This window comes from Micropterus salmoides, unplaced genomic scaffold, assembly GCF_014851395.1.
Source record: "Micropterus salmoides isolate LMB-PRFRI ecotype aquatic unplaced genomic scaffold, ASM1485139v1 Ms_hic_scaffold_2, whole genome shotgun sequence".
NCBI classification, from domain to species: Eukaryota; Metazoa; Chordata; class Actinopteri; order Centrarchiformes; family Centrarchidae; genus Micropterus; species Micropterus salmoides.
In genome coordinates this window covers 41,154,803-41,171,791 of record NW_024041150.1, presented here as the reverse complement: position 1 = coordinate 41,171,791, position 16,989 = coordinate 41,154,803, and the positions used below count along the sequence as shown (strand labels likewise).

The 16,989-nt window shown below is 39.4% G+C and overlaps 2 protein-coding genes across 3 annotated transcripts; both read left to right on the top strand.

Annotated features, from left to right (window-relative positions):
- The first annotated feature begins 3,771 nt into the window (after positions 1–3,771).
- On the top strand, positions 3,772–5,701 carry LOC119912301 (ladderlectin-like). Its single transcript, XM_038731446.1, has 7 exons — positions 3,772–3,931; positions 4,035–4,131; positions 4,263–4,313; positions 4,441–4,550; positions 4,636–4,773; positions 4,866–4,977; positions 5,336–5,701. Exons 2-7 carry the CDS (start codon positions 4,071–4,073, stop codon positions 5,401–5,403), a joined length of 540 nt encoding a protein of 179 aa, XP_038587374.1. The 5' UTR covers positions 3,772–3,931; positions 4,035–4,070; the 3' UTR covers positions 5,404–5,701.
- An 8,797-nt stretch (positions 5,702–14,498) lies between these two features.
- On the top strand, positions 14,499–16,881 carry LOC119912302 (type-2 ice-structuring protein-like). 2 transcript variants are annotated; one of them, XM_038731448.1, is made up of 7 exons: positions 14,499–14,631; positions 14,735–14,831; positions 14,954–15,004; positions 15,180–15,286; positions 15,364–15,498; positions 15,596–15,707; positions 16,495–16,881. In XM_038731448.1, the coding sequence occupies exons 2-7, from the start codon at positions 14,771–14,773 to the stop codon at positions 16,560–16,562; spliced, it is 534 nt and encodes a 177-aa protein (XP_038587376.1). In that variant the 5' UTR covers positions 14,499–14,631; positions 14,735–14,770; the 3' UTR covers positions 16,563–16,881. The 2 variants fall into 2 exon arrangements, with proteins under 2 accessions (XP_038587376.1, XP_038587375.1); XM_038731447.1 differs by having other exon boundaries at positions 15,177–15,286.
- The last annotated feature ends 108 nt before the right edge of the window (positions 16,882–16,989 follow it).

Genomic DNA, 16,989 nt, shown 5'->3' with positions numbered 1-16,989 from the left:
GAATTATAAATTACTGATTTTACAGATCAATTTGTGCTGTTTCTGAGCCTTTTATGTATCACTTAAATAAATACTCACATGAGACAGTTGTTTTGGATCAGAGTTTAAAATGGAAATAATGATTACTTTTATTATTCAATTATTAATAATAGAATATAACTTGAAGCTAAATTCTCTTTGGGGCACCACTCTTAAGCAAGAGAAAATGTACAGGCAATTTCTTAATTCAGTCTCATTAAAAATACTAAACTATTAATTTGGAATTCTGGTCAGTAATTAAATTAACAACTATAATAATATTATCATTTATAGATAGTGTGTTGAAGGATTTGGATTTTTATGTGGAAGAGGTTGGCAATATATTCACCCTGATGCAATAAAAGAAAACCAGCATGTATGGGGTAGTGATGGTAGAGTGGATAAGACACATGCCTTTGGTGTGCGAGACCTGTGTTCAACACCCCACTGTGACACATCCACCAATGTGTCCCAGAGCAAGACACTTAACCCCTAGTTGCTCCAGAGGCGTGTGACCTCTGACATATCTGGCAATTCAATCAGCTAAATGAATGAATGAATGTAAATGTGTACACAAGCATTTATTTAACAAGATCAACAAAGCAAAACACACAAGATGAAACTAACTAAAATGCGCTAAACTAAGACTAGATGAAGACAACGAGATATGTGTATCTGAGAAGATCAAAGTTTGTGTCATTGTTCTGCCGTTTGCGTCTTGTATGCACAAGCACATTGACAGACAAAGGACAGACTGTGCAGCGGCAACTTTAGGTTTCCTCCTGCATATTTGTGGTAATTTAAGACCAAATAGAAATACTCTATATTGCTATAGTTAACACTATAAGTTTTAGGACACCCCTCCGAATTATTGAATCGGGTGTTCCAATAACTTCCTCGGTTACAGGTGTATAAAATTAAGCACCTAGGTATGCAGACTGCTTCTACAAACATTTGTGAAAGAATGGGTCGCTCTCAGGAGCTCTGTGAATTCAAGCGTGGTACCGTGACAGGTTGCCACCTGTGCAATAAGTCCATTCGTGAAATTTCCTCACTACTAAATATTCCACTGCCAACTGTTGGTGGTATTATAAGAAAGTGCAAGTGATTGGGAACAAGAGAAACAGCCAGTCAATAGCTACAGACCTCTACACATAGTGTGACCCTCGGATTAGCTCAAGAACAATGCGTCGAGAGCTTCATGGAATGGGTTTCCATGGCCGTGCAGCTGCATACAAGCCTTACATCACCAAGTGCAATGCAAAGTGCCAGATGCAGTGGCGTAAAGCACGACGCCACTGGATACTAGAGAAGTGGAGAAAAGTTCTCTGGAGTGACGAATCACACTTCTCTGTCTGGCAATCCGATGGACGAGTCTGGGTTTGGCGGTTGCCAGGAGAACGGTACTTGCCTGACTGCATTGTGCCAAGTGTAAAGTTTGGTGGAGAGGGGGGATTATGGTGTGGGGTTGTCTTTCAGGGGTTGGGCTTGGCCCCTTAGTTCCAGTGAAAGGAAGGAACTTCAGCGTACCAAGACATTTTGGACAATTTCGTGCTCCCAACTTTGTGGGACAGTTTGGGAATGGCCCCTTCCTGTTCCAACATGACTGTGCACCGGTGCACAAAGCAAGGTCCATAAAGACATGGATGAATGAGTTTGGTGCGGATAACTTGACTGGCCTGCACAGAGTCCTGACCCCAACCCGATAGAAAACCTTTGCGATGAATTAGAGCGGAGGCTGCAAGCCAGGCCTTCTTGTCAAACATCTGTTCTTCTAGAAGGATCGTCACAAATTCCCATGAACACAGTTGAAGCTGTTATAGCTGCAAAGGGCCAACTCCATTTTAAACCATAGAGATTAAGAATGGGATGTCATTTAGGGGACTTTCACACCTGAAAGTCCGCACCAAGGTCCTAACTAAAGTTCATGTTTTGATACCTTTTGATATATTCAGTTAGTTTTGGTTTGGTTTCACACTGCATTTATGTGATCGCACTAAAGGACTTTACCTGTTGTCATCCATGTGGGCTGCGTCTCCCTATACTTGACATAAATGAATGAGGGATGAACATTTAATATCGTTGCCACTGTATTGTTATCATGGCATTAGTACCTGCAGGACCAATTAGCCTATAGCCTACTCAAGGCTTGTTCAAATTCGCCAAATAAATTTATAATTGTGTCCTCATTTCAATGCATTTCTCTGTGCATTTGTTTGTTTCCGGTTCACACGGTAACCTTTTGAACTTACTGTAAATGGTCTGAAAGTCCGAACCATCCAAAAAATGCTTTCACATCAAAAATTAACTGAACCATGGTTCAGTTTGATCCGGACCGAGACTACCTCTTTTCGTCTGACCAAGTTTCGTATGTTTGGTCCGGACCGTGGTCCAGGGGAGGTTTCACGCCTGCAATTTTGGTTTGGATCAAACTGAAAAGTACGAAAGTCCGGACCAAACGAGGTAGGTGTAAAAAACCCCTAACCTTCATGTGCATGTAAAGGCAGGCGACCTGTTCTTAGCTGACAGGCGTGGCATCCAGTGTGATCTTCTGTTGCTGTAGCCCATCTGCTTCAAGGTTCGACGTGTTGTGCGTTCAAAGATGGCATTCTGCATGCCTTGGTTGTAACGAGTGCTTATTTGAGTTACCGTTGCCTTTCTGTCATCTGGAACCAGTCTGCCCATTCTCCTCTGACCTCAACAAGGCATTTTCGTCCACACTGCTGCCGCTCACTGGATATTTTCTATTTTTCGGACCATTCTCTGTAAACCCTAGAGACGGTTGTGCCTGAAAACCCCAGTAGATCAGCAGTTTCTGAAATGCTCAGACCAGCTCGTCTGGCACTAACAACCATTCCATGTTCAAAGTCACTTAAATCCCCTTACTTCCCCATTCTGATGCTCGGTTTGAACTTCAGCAAGTTGTCTTGAAAACATCTACATGCCTAAATTGATTGAGCTGCTGCCATGTGATTGGCTGACTAGCTATTTGTGTTAACACGTAATTGAACAGGTTTAACTAATAAAGTGGCCGGTGAGTGTATATTTATAGGTGACACTTTATTTGGCTAATGTCTGCCTACAGATTGTTTATAGTAGGCCTATTTGTAACATTTCAACAGCTTATTAGTTGAGATTCAACAATTCAGCTGATTCACAAATAAAACCATTTTCTGTCTCGTTAACAATTGAGTAGGACCGATATTAGTGCATTTATTATAATTCCATATAATAGTGTCCTATGTTGCTTACCACAAGTATAACAATAATTTCAGTTACAGCAGTTTCATTATGGTACGTTGTTCTCATTCATTAAATCCTTGTGAAAGAAAAATGGTCTACAGGGTGATTAGTCTCTAATTTGTTGATATGTTAAATGCTAACTTGTCAGTTATCATGACAATTTATACAGAACATGTTCAACATTTTGAAAGTTTGCTGTAGCACTACGTCAACCTTTTTTAATGTCTTGCCCCATCCAGGCTGTGATTGGTCGATTCACAAAAAGTGACATTGATGAGCAACTTTATGCACACGCTTGGATAAAATACCCAATCTTGTCAATGCTCCGCCTCCACCGGTGGAGAGGGCAGACAAAAGTTCTGGCAGCTTGTGAGAAGTGCTGGTACACAAGAAAAAGTCTCAGTACGCCAGTAAGAGTGAATGTGGTTACAAACATTATGCAAACAAAACGTTAAGCTGGACATGGTGCCTGTAAATGTGTATTGTGTGTTTTGTCAGTGTGCGTGTCTTTAGTTCCTGCTTTTGGGAGAGATGGAAAGATAAGTGACTTCATCCTCAGTTCCTGGTAAGATCCGTCATCAACTGTGTATAAGAGCTGGTGTTTCTCTGGTTCAGAACGACTGAAGCTACAGACGCTGAGAAGGAAGAAGAGAAGATCGTTCTGCAGCAGGTTTGCTCACAAACTGTCATTATATATTGACCTGACTGCCACTACAGGTGGTCTCTTCCCTAGAGAAGTATTACTAACATGTCCCTGTCTGTCTTTATTAAAGGTAATCATCATCTTCAACATCTGCATCATCTCCACCATGAAGACGCTGACTCTGTCTGCACTTCTTTGTGCCATGATGGCTCTGACCAGAGCTGCTGGTGAGTATTACTCCATATGTGAGTGAGTGTGAAAGACAGACAGCTTATGGTTATGTGTAATTAAATGTATTCATAAATACATAATGTAAACAGCAGACAACTTAAATCAGTAACTATGTCAAACTGTGCAGTTCTTCCAGACGCAGAGGCTGGAAACTGGACCGACTCGTTCACTCCAACAGGTCAGTCGGTACTTTATAAGAATTATATTAAAGTACAATTTGTCATGATGTTCTCCTGTAAACAAACAGAAATACTGCATTTATCTACTGCTACTGTAGACTCACTGTCCACTCTTTTGTATGACAGAAGAGAATCATGTTGTCAAGAGGTCCACATCATGTCCAAAAGATTGGACTCCTTTTGACGGTCGATGTTATCTCTTCGTTCAACAACCCATGATTTGGGCTACGGCTGAGGTAATGGGGATTATCTTTATTCAGTGAACCTTCCACACAATGTTTGTTCTGTTCACTACTTTCTACACTTCTTCCTCCTCTGTAGAAAAACTGTCACTCTTTGGGTGGAAACCTCGCATCTGTTCAAAACTCCAAGGAGTCCGGTGTGATTCAGGCGGTGATGACATTGAGCAACACTCAAAATCAAATAGTAGCTTGGCTTGGAGGGTCTGATGCACAACAGGTATATTATTTGTCATTTACATAATGTGCAAAAGTTATTTGATTAAATAATTATTGTCTTTTAAACGTTCAATATTCTCTTCTGTGCTCAAGGAGGGACATTGGTTCTGGAGTGACGGAACGCCTTTCCACTTTACTCAGTGGTGTGGTGGACAGCCTGATAACGCTGGTGGTCGTCAGAACTGTATTGGTTTTAATTTTAGAGGTAAATAATAAAACATTATTTTCAATGAGAGCTCAGTGTATAATTGTTGTAAACTGTACAGGATGAATATCAAAGAAAAGGCTGGTGAATTACAATTTTAATATTTTTTGCACTTGTAGTTACAAATACATGGTATTACATCCTAACCTACAAAATGTACACGATTGATTTTGAGATTTATTAGTAACCTATTAATGTAGTCATAGAAACTGTGGTGTTGTGATAACAACAATAAAGAGTAACTGTGAGTGATGATGTTCAAACGGACAATATATCCCAGGATGAATGATCTGTCTACATAATGATGTTCAACAGTTTCAGGTTTGCTGTCTGACTGCTGTGTTTTTGGTTCTTATAGACTCGAAATGCTGGGATGACCAGAATTGTGATTGGCAGTTCCCATCTATCTGTGTCAGAGAGGAATGATAAAAGCATGTGTTTGTGTATCTGCGAGGAAATTCGTCTCTCTCCAGCCACCAGTCTCATATTTGACCTGAATTCTCTTTATCTCGATTTACATCTTTATTTCTTCTCTATCGCTGTAACGCTACTTAAGGAACGAAGCGACAAGTGACATAAACAGCAGCTGGATTGTCTCTGTCTCTTTAATACGAGCAGACTGAATGTGTAATGAAAAGAAAGCTTTTAGCACAAATTTATTCTGCAGAGTGAACTGTTCTTTCTTCTCTTATGCAAAATTAAAAGCCTCAAGCATTGAAACAAGCTGGTCAGTGTTATATCTCTTGTTTGTGTGAGTTTAATTGGCCTAGAACTTTAGCTTTAATACTGTTAAATAATACTGAACATTATAATTGTTGGTAGCACCCAGTGAAAATGTCCAGATGGTACAAAAGGTGACGTGATCCAAACTTTGAATGGATTTTCATATTCAAAGTTTCTGAAAGTGTCCGACAGCATTTGGTTTATTTTAACTCTCCTGTTGTGTTCTGGGCAAAATAAATAAATAAATATAGCTGCAAGCGGCAATGATTGGGATCCAAACAAGTTGTGAAAAATGCAACATTTGATATTTTCAGTGGAGAAGAAGAGATGCAGATGACTTGAGAGATCAAAGTGATGAAAGAATGTGGACTTTGCATTTTCCTAGTTATCTCAAACACCATCACCATGAGATCAGAGAGCCTCATTATATGTACCTGATTACTGGGTGAAATGTTCAGCCCACCTGCAACATTTTGTGTTCCCAAGTCTTGAAGTTTAAGCTGCACAAGAAAGTGTCATGGGATCCAAATAAAATAAAGAATTTGACTCACTATGTTGTAAACACCCCCATTGTCAGCAAGTCTGACTTGTTCACCTGAGGATTTGAACCCTGGAACTTCAGATCTGCAGAGCAGGTGACTTACTGACTGACTGACTGGTGAGAGGCTGTTTCCACACACCTTCTCACAATTTGAGGTCATGACATACATAGATTGTTTTGTCAGTTTAAAAATAATATGTTTCCAATAGTCAAAATGTTGGTGAGAAGATTCGGGAAAAAAATCACACATCATTCTGCTGGTTTTGGGTGTGTTGTCAATTATTTTGATGGCATTTGATCCAAAACTGTGCAAAAAAGAAAATGTTGTGCATACTGTACAAGTTTCAGCAAGATACTCAATACCACTGCAGACTCACCGTTTGAGTGATTTAAAAACCCTTGATATCGGCCATCTAGAGGACGTCTGTGTTGATATTTGAAAAATAGAGAGACTGACTTCTGAATTGACCATAGGTTGCAGTGAGGCAAACATTTGTCAGTGGATTTGTGGAAAATATGTCAGCTCTCTAGGACGTTTTTAAAATGATACATTATTAACAATTATTGTCATAAGCAATGCAGAATTTCAGAAATCATTACAAAATTTTATGCATCAACTGAGTAGTGACCCTAGATCGTATACGAGCCGAATTTTGTACAAATCCATGCAGCAAATAACGAGGTATAAACCTTTTGCATGTGTAGTGCCCCCGAGTGAAAGAATATCCCAGCAAAGCTCGTACCAAGTATCCAAACAGACGCATCAAGTGTGGTTACAATAGCTTAAGCCAATTTTGATTTACGGGCATTTATGTAAAATTGTACATAAGGACACAAAAGTAAAAATTTATGAACAAAAAACAAATTGACATATCAAAATTCGATGCTGCAGGGACAATTTTCACGTCACTTTTCTGTGTCTGCTATGTGGCACTAGAGAGTATCCGGTAGCTATTTGTTATTTCGTACGTCAAGTGTGGAACACGTTGTGAAAATTTTATTTAAATCAACCAGCAGATGGAAAACTACCCCATACACACCACGCTTTTGACCAGAAACAGACATCAAATTATAGTATATAATATTTTTTAGATTGTTTCAAAACAGTATCCTGGACAGATTCCATTCTGGTTATGTTTTCCTCTGGTCTTAACTACAGTCAAAATAATATGTTATTGTACCTCTTTTGCTGAAAAATGAGTGAAATTATTTCAGATAAATGAGGTCTGAACACAATCCCCAAGTCTTGACCCCTTGCCCCAGGTTCTTTGTATGTGTATGAGTGAGATTTCTTCCCCCTTTTGTGTGACTGCAGGATGCTTGCTGTGTTTTGGTTTTTGTGTTGTCTGTCTGTGTTCTCCCCCTTTCCTTGCACAGTCAGCGAAAGGAAGGCGTGGAACACTGTTTATAGGATAAAAGGAACAAACACAATAGGATGGTTAATTAAATAAATTGAATAATCTGTAGTTGCAGTAAATTTTGTGCTGTGCAAACTATTCAAGGATCACCACCACTGTGGTGAAAATAAGTTTTAGGTTATTTAAAATTAAGGTATTAGATAAGAGATACTTATCATAAGGAGTTAGTCTTTTATTGAAAATGTGTTTAGCCTAAAAGTATATTTTGATCATTTTTAAAGATATTTGTCTCAGTTTATGTACATGTGTATATACAGAATATTCAGCAGTATATTTTGAAAACTTCAGGCAAATGCATCTTGGCTGCAGAAAATGTGCAATAGAATGTAGGAGTTCCCAAATGTCTGATCATGGCAAACAGATCCCTTGTTGTTTTCTCCCTGTAGGCAGGTGTTCTTCTCAGTGCATGAACCTGACTGCATCTTTATTTCTCACCAGTCTCTCTACCTCGAGTTTTTCTTGCAACATTTATTTTGCGTTGATCTCTGGTGAAAAGTTTTCATTTACGTAACTGAATTGTCATGTTAGAAGTGGCCAAGTGTATTTCAGTCACAAACTGAGCGAAGAACATGTACATCAACACCAAAAAGCCTTATTTTGAAATAACTACTTGGTTAATTTATGAGGTCTCTGTTCATCCAGTGTATTAATTCCGGTGGGGAACTGGCAAGGGAAAGCTAAAGATTCAAGTCTTCAAGCCGAGTAGTCTTGAAGAAACTGACTGGACAGTTTCTCTCTGCTGGTGCCACAGAATAGATCCCTTCACTAAAACATAATATGTCCTCTGAAACATCACGTGGCTGAAGGCATGAGTCAAGAGCAATGTCACCTTCCTGTTCTGGCTCATCTCTCTGTTCCTGTGGTTGACTTTCATCACAAACCAGCATGTCATGTTTTCTGCCTCACACAGTGCATCACTCTCACACCTGTCTATTTCCATCAAATCATCGGCATTATAATCATCATCCTCCAAGTTGCCATCGTGGTCGTGGTCTTGTTGGATCATATAATTCAGTCTCATCTCTTATAGTGACATCCTCGTACTGTGGGTGAATGCGTTTGCCTGCACTAGTGTAGACCACACCATCACAGTCTGAAACAGCTGATGGCCTCTGCAATGCAATCGTCTCTTCGGTTTTACTCTCATCACCTGAGACTCACTTCTCAGTCGGGGCAGAGCGCTGACTGTTTCCAGTACCTCAGACAGGGCACATATAACATTACCATGTATCGCTCTCTGTCGGCCTTTAGGAAGAGGAATGATTTTGGCAAATGTTATGTACTTGGTGATGCGATGTCTCTCCAGCATGTTGAGATCAGACAGCACAGGTGTAAAATGTCAACAAGCTCCGAGTTGTTAGTTACAGTGAGGCTTGGCATTAATCCATTTTTAAGATGGCTGTGACATGTTGTACAAATACATTCCCTCCTTCTCTCATTGGGGACCTTGCACTATTCATTTAAACACCGAGTGATAAAAGATTGCTGCCTCTGTCTGAATTCCGCATTTTCCTTGCAGCATTTTGTAATATATTCCATTTGCCTCCTTCTGAATTCAGGGTTGTTTTGATAGTGGTTGGTAACTGACTCTCGTTTTCTTTGTCTGAGTTTCCTCATCAGAAACATACTTTCTCCTTTCTTTTCTTTTTAGATTCTCCTTTATCTGTGATGCCTTTTCAGATACCAGTAGTCTCCTCTTGGATTTTTTCCCCTCGCTTTGTCAGTTTACATTCAGTTCAAGTCTTTTAAGACATTATCACAGGCAACAGTATTTACTAATGGAGCAGATAAGCTTGACTTGTCTGATGCGGAAGATTTCAAACTGCATTTACTTGGTAGTTCTAATTCAGTTTGGGTATTAAGGAATATGAAATCAACCTCTTGTTGTCTCACAGACGATACAGAAGTGATGTTAGTGGACACTCCCTGTAGTTTGTAATCACAGACAAGATTGGCATCGCTTGCCATTGGAGCTGTTATGTTCACTTTGAGGAGCATCATGTGATGTGACAGAATTCAGTCTCTATGGTTCTGGTTCAGTTTCCATATCAGTCCATCGTTTGTGTAAAATGTCGCAGGTCCTAATGTACCAATAAGTCTGAATTTACCCTGCTTTTTAACTTTTAAGTAGGCCTACATTTTGACAGAAGTAGCCCACTTTTGCTTGCATACAATACCAATATAGTAAGTGTCAAACATCACAGAAACTACAGCAAATACAGAATGTATCAAGAGTGTAAATGTATGTATTTTTGCCCAAGAAATGATCAATAAATTGAAAAACTAGTAGCCTATTGGCAAATTTATTTTAAACATCTTAATAACAACTCAACTCACTAAAACATAAAACATTCTTGAATTATAACATTTTCTAGAAAAAAAATGTGTTAAACTGATTGTAACAAACATTTAGTTTCATTTAGGCCTAATGGTCAGAGAGAGAGACAGACAGAGAGAGGCATGGACTCGTTGCTCTGCCTCCTCTCCCTCAAAGGCCTCAGCTTCAACAAACTTTCCCCCTGACAGTTTGATTTTAAATGGAATGGAAATTTTTAAAATTTCTTCTGTAGAGGAAGCCAAAAGGCCTCCTCAGTCTCATATGTGGCGTCTCCCTCAACCAACAATTTCAACATTCGTGGCCTAAGCCCATCTTCGTTGGCTCCAGAGGCCGCAACGATGCTGGTTGTGTTTGCCTCCTGTAAGGAAGAAATTAAAATGAGTTCAAACAGAAAGGTCCCCAGTATCTTTAAAGCCACACATGAGTTGACATATCCATGTTTTACATTCATCATCTGGTAGACTCAAAGCTATGTCTGGGGTTTGAGATGAGACTCTGAGATATTTGCATAGGCCTATTACGTGTTAGATATTTTTGTGTGTATTTCGCATGTTAAAATTGGCAATTAAATCCTGTATGTTGACAAATGGGTCAGATGTAGTTCTCTTCCCCTTTCGAAGGAGAACATTGCTGCCTCCCTCCAAAGGCTTACACACACCTGTGTTTTGTCCTTAAAACATAAATATAATTTTTTTATGTGCTCATAGACCATATTTTCTTCAGACTCACACATTCAATCATTATAACATAGTCATCATCAGGCCAACATAGAGCACTGTAAATCAAATTAACACTCTAAGCCCCATCACATAAGTCATCCCTGTAAGAAGCCTATTGTATTTCAATTTGTTTTTACATCTGCGATTCTCAATAACTGGTGTGTGTGATCTGAAATCATCTCTCGCTCTCGCTCTCTGTGGTTCTGAATCGCTCAACGCACTGTAATTTAAAGCGTACCTGCTCCAGGGTGAGGGGAACAGCGTCTTTGCCTACCTGGACCTTTGTTATTTTGGACACTGGGACAACAAGAATATTGGCGTTAATTACACATAGCACACACACAAGAGAACGATGTGAGCATTTTGTTTTTGAAATGATTTTACTGACCTCCACCACGACTCCCTGGCGTTGCACAGGTAGGTCTGCAGGGAGGCTGGACTGAGGAGCTTTTGTCCCTCACTCCTCAGCGCTGCGGACACCTCCAGTGGGACGGACTTGAAGAACATTTTATCTTTTGTTGTAGGTATTTCATAAGGAGGGGACTGGCCCCTGAGGGAATACCCTCTCATCACATAGGCTTGGCCCACGTTTACTTTTGAGGCCTATGACTCTGGCCTGCCATGATGAAACTACAATCTTCCGAAGATAGACTACAAAAAGCTCTTCTTTGACACTGTGCCCCGTGTTGTTTTAATGCAGGTCATCTAAAGGTGGACAAGACGGTGGAAAATATCACTTCATAACCAAGATAGCAAAAATAGGGTACCAGTCACCAAATAATGGAAAGGGTTTTTACATGGAGAATGTTCCCACTGAACCTCCTGACCACAGATATTTATCAACATGAATCCCAATTATTATATTGTATACATTGACTATCACTTTTCTAACATTAACATAGCTGTCCTAATTAGCTGGGCTACTTGCTAATAACTTTTTTGAAGGTGTGTCCGACAGTGACAGCGTTGTGCTGGACAGATTTGTGCAGCGGAGTTCATGATAACCATTCAATTCACACATGGCTGTTGTCAATGTGTTTGTGTGAGAGAGAAAGAAAGAGAGAGAGAGAGAGAGAGAGAGAGAGAGAGAGAGAGAGAGAGAGAGCTGGAATTCAAACCGTAATGGCAGCTGCCCTATACAAACACAGTCAAAGAAAACTACATTTCCTAAGAGAAAATATTTGCTCAGTGCTTTAAAAATAAAGGTGTGAGACAAAACACTACACCAGCGTTGAGGGTTTCATTTACATGTTAAGAAATAAAAATACCGTTTGGACTGTCATGATGGTGTTTGCTGACTAATGTGTAGCAAAGATAATTGGGGCCCACAGAATTGCAGACGAGTCAAGGCAGGGCTGGCCCTGACATTGTTGGACCCCTACGAGAGATTTTAAATTGATGCCCCCCCTTGCCAAACCCAAAAAAGTCCACCTCAGGGGTTGGGATCATTACTCTAGTATCCACAGGAAGTGTTTTAAACATTCAGCAGCCAAACTCACAATTTTAGCATGAATAGACGAACAGCCAAGTCAGTAATCAGGTCAATTGTGAAAAAGTGTGATCAGCATACTTGTCAACATCAACATCATAGCCTAAATTGGGAGATCAGACCTACATGTGTTACTCCATAAATTGTGTGTCAATTCAGAGACTTTTTTTTGCTTTATGGGGTAGATGTCTTGAAATGCAAGAACACTGGTTTAGTTACAATGGTGGAGGGGGCAGAAATGAGGAGAAGGGTCTGAGGTCCTCCTCCAGAAAATTTTAATCATTGAAGACTTAATTTCCTGCATTCTGGTGAAAATTTCTGCACCAATTTCTGCCTTTCTGCCTCAATTTATGGTGGAAAAGTCCTAATTTCTGTAAATGGAAACACAAAATTCAGGCAACAGGTGACAATTAAAACATACAAAAAATTAATGGAATATAATGCAGTAAGATTTTCAAGCATTCTGTTAATAGCCTATTTTCCTCCTGTAGATCAGCTTTTCTAATTTAATAAAATCCCTGCAGAGTCAGTACACATGCAGGCATGCATCCAGTAAAGTGCAGCTCACAGCAAACAGAGCAAGGATGCGTCTCAGGTGCAGCGTTTTTATACCCCGCCCCTGCAGTTGCACACAGCTCACATTTGACTATCAAATTGGGGAAAGTCAGCCACAGTCCTCTCAAATGTATTTATTGACATGCGGTTAGCCGCCTGAATATTTACATTTAATAATTTATTATTGTATTTACCCAATAGATGTAATGCAAAGTGTAAAGGCATCTCTTGAAACGTCTGTGATGTCTGTCTTGGCCAGCCACGCGGCTCTACCAGTTTCCTCGATAAATTTCAATACATCGTTGACAGAAGCACATCACAGGGAGAAGGGTGTCGAAGAATGACTATTTATTAATCTGAGTTTCGTCTGCCCTTGAGTATGGATAAATAAAAAAATGTGCTATTTCCCAGAATATTACTTCCCATTAAGTTACATAGGTTGTGCTGAGCTGTCAGCTGATGTACAACTGAGATGGCTGCTATCAGCTGATATGTTTGAATGAGCTGAGCTTGACTTTGTTGCCTTGCCTGCCCATTTTCATCAAAGACTAATATTGTGGCATTGTTGTTATATTTGGCGGTATGGCTCTGTTCTGCGAGCACACCTCCCTGCCCTTCCAAATGCCTACATGGAAAAGCCATAAGATAAGGAGAGCACCTCCCTGCCCATCCATGCGCATACATAGAAAGTCTGAGGCAGAGAGCAGCAGTAAAGAACCCCCCAAACACTACACTGTCCTTCCACGTGCTTATGTGGAAAGCTATAAGGTAGGGAGAGCTTTTTTTTTTTGCTTAAGTTACTTTTTTTGGACAATGCAGAGGTTTCTTTTGCTGTTTTGCCCGGTATGCCAGATTACCAGTCCAGCCCTGCATAAAATGTCTATGTTTTCGATTTGGCAAATTATCTGTCAAACAAACTAAAATTGACTGCGCCATATGGCTTCGTTCTCTTATCAAATCGTAAGGCTGCAATTTAATTAAATAAGTATAAATAAGATATTAAATCAATATAAATAAGTAATTTTATTAGGTTAAATTTTAAATGAACTACTTTTACTTGAGTAGATTTTTTGTATTGGTAATTTTACTTCTATTTAAGTAAAAGTTCATCAATGTCATCGTACTTTTACTTAAGTAGAATATTTTTGACTGTCTGTCGGCTAATATTTTTAAATACAAAGGATTAAATGACATGTGAACTGGTGAAGAGTGATTAAAGATGATATACTTAAACAAAATGTAACTGTCAGTGATTGGATCAACTCAAAGAAAAAAATATTCAGAGAGAATCACGTCTCTAAAACACCTTCACCTTACATTTTATAATGCAGGAACATTTTTAGGATACCTTTTTTAGATCTTGGTCGTTAATAATTATATCTTTTAACTGTATTGAGGATTTTAGTCATCAGACGTCTGGATCAGACAAATAAGCAGAGCAAACGTTAGTGATAGCTCACTTCGCAGCATCCTGTGTCCGCTGAACAGTGTTGGTGTCTCTCACTGAACACAGGCTTTCCATTAAAACAATATAATAATAAAAGTGATAGATGCTCAGCAAAAGCGCTCACTACATAAATATTAGTGAATAAAAACAATGCCACAAACACAATGTTACAAACATTATACAAACAAAACTTTAAGCTGGACATGGTTAACTTTGTGCCTGCATGTGAATTTTGTTTGTGTGTTTTTTCAGCGTGCGTGTCTTTAGTTCCTGGTTTTGTGAGAGATGGCAAGATAAGTGACTTCATCCTCAGTTCCTGGAAAGATCCGTCTATAACTGTATATAAGAGCTGGTGTTTCTCTGGTTCAGGACGACTGAAGCTACAGACACTGAGAAGGAAGAAGAGAAGATCGTTCTGCAGCAGGTTTGCTCACAAACTGTCATTATATATTGACCTGACTGCCGCTACAGGTGGTCTCTTCCCTAGAGAAGTATTACTAACATGTCCCTGTCTGTCTTTATTAAAGGTAATCATCATCTTCAACATCTGCATCATCTCCACCATGAAGACGCTGACTCTGTCTGCACTTCTTTGTGCCATGATGGCTCTGACCAGAGCTGCTGGTGAGTATTACTCCATATGTGAGTGAGTGTGAACGAGAGACAGCTTATGTTCATGTGTCTATACACAGCAACAAGGGTAGATGAAGACATGAACTCACTAGTGGGTCAAAATGTCCTTCCAGCTCTTCCAGACGCAGAGGCTGGACCTGGGTCAGAGGGATCTGCTGTCCAAGGTGAGTGCATATTTCTTTAGATTTGTAATGGTGCTCTCTTGTTATCAAATACATAAGACATCAGTATTACTGCATGTAAAGAGAAAGAAATTCAATAATAATAATTGATCAAACAGAACTACTTCATCTACTACTGTAGACTCATTATCCACTCTTGTCTGTTTGACTTCAGCAGAGAGTCGTGTTGTCAAGAGGTCCCCATGTTGTCCTGAGGGTTGGACTGCTTTCAACAGTCGCTGTTTCCTCTACGTTGCAAAAGCCATGAGTTGGGCTGTGGCTGAGGTGATCAGGATTATCAGTGAAGCTTCTACATTATGTTTATTCTGTTCACTACTCTCACACTTCTTTCTCCACTGTAGACAAACTGTCAGTTCCTGGGTGGAAACCTTGCATCTGTTCACAACATCCAGGAGTACCAAGAGATTCAGAGGACGATAGTGAAAGACTCTCATAATCAAGGAGAAACATGGATCGGAGGGTCTGATGCAGAACAGGTACATTATCATCATTATATAATGTGCAACAGTTATTTAATTAAAGAATTATTGTCTTATCTTTTTTATTCATACAGTATTCTCTTCTGTATTGAAGGAGGGATTTTGGTTCTGGAGTGATGGTACACCTTTCAGCTTTACTCAGTGGTGTCCTGGACAACCTGATAACTTTCAAGGTCATCAGAACTGTCTGCTAATGAATTTTTCAGGTAAATTTTCACAAACTGTGGTGTTGTGATTATTGTTATAAATATTGTTTGACTTTGTTCAAGATGAGAAATACAGTTTTGAGTGTGAGTGTTTCATGAATTCCTTGATAATCAAGCAAGCAGACTCATAGTACCATTTGTTCTAATATAATCCATTCGCAAATTGCAATATTGTCCACAATAATCGCTTTATGACTTTTCACATAATCCTGCAGCCCTAGTAGAGAGGAAACTAGATGCTGCAGAAGCGGTTTGGTGGCTTCTGTACAGAGCAGCGGGCTGTCATCACTCAGTTTAAAGAGCTCCCACACAGCTGAGGGCTTTATTTTGTTTTCCCTTCGATGTGAACAGGAGCGTTACGTTCACTGCTGTGAGCGGAGGTCAGGTGTGCAACGAAAACCTGAATATTCAAATCCCAAAATTTAAAATCTAATCTATCTATAAAGTATCAAAAGTAATGTAATAATCTAAAATGGCCCTATAGACAGTATTATTATGGATATATATCAGCTATATCATAGGCTGATATATTTTATTATTGGATTATAATTGTTGATGCATTTATGTACAAGCAAAGAATTTGCATCAATAATTTTTAATCGAGTTACTCGAATTTATCAAATTGTTTCAGCCCTATATTGACGGTGTCCAATGTATGTAAATTTTCACAAACTGTGGTGTTGTGATGACAACAGTCAGGAGTTTCTGTCTGTAACTGTGAGTGATGATGTTCAAACGGACAATATATCCCAGGATGAATGAACTGCTGTGTTTTTGGTTGTTACAGATCTGAAAGGCTGGGATGACCGTGGTTGTGAAGCTCAGTTCCCATCTGTCTGTGTCAGAAATGTCTGATAAAAGCACAAACACTGATTTGTGCTTTTGATTTCTGTTTGTCTCTCTGTGAGGAAACTCGTCTCTCTTCAGCCACCAGTCTCATATTTGACCGGAAGGCTCTATATCTCATTTCACATCTTTATTTCTTCTCTATCACTGTAACGCTACTTAAGGAGCGAAGCCACATGTGACATAAACAGCAGCTGGATTGTCTCTGTCTCTATACGAGCAGACTGAATATGTAATGAAAAGAAAGCTTTTAGCACAACTTTATTCTGCAGACTGAACTGTTCTTTCTTCTCTTATGCAAAATTAAAAGTCTCAAGCATTGAAACAAGCTGGTCTGTGTTATATCTCTTGTTTGTGTGAGTTTAATTTGCCTGGACCTCAAAGAACTTTAGCTTTAATACTGTTAAATAATACTGAACATTATAATTGTTGGGAG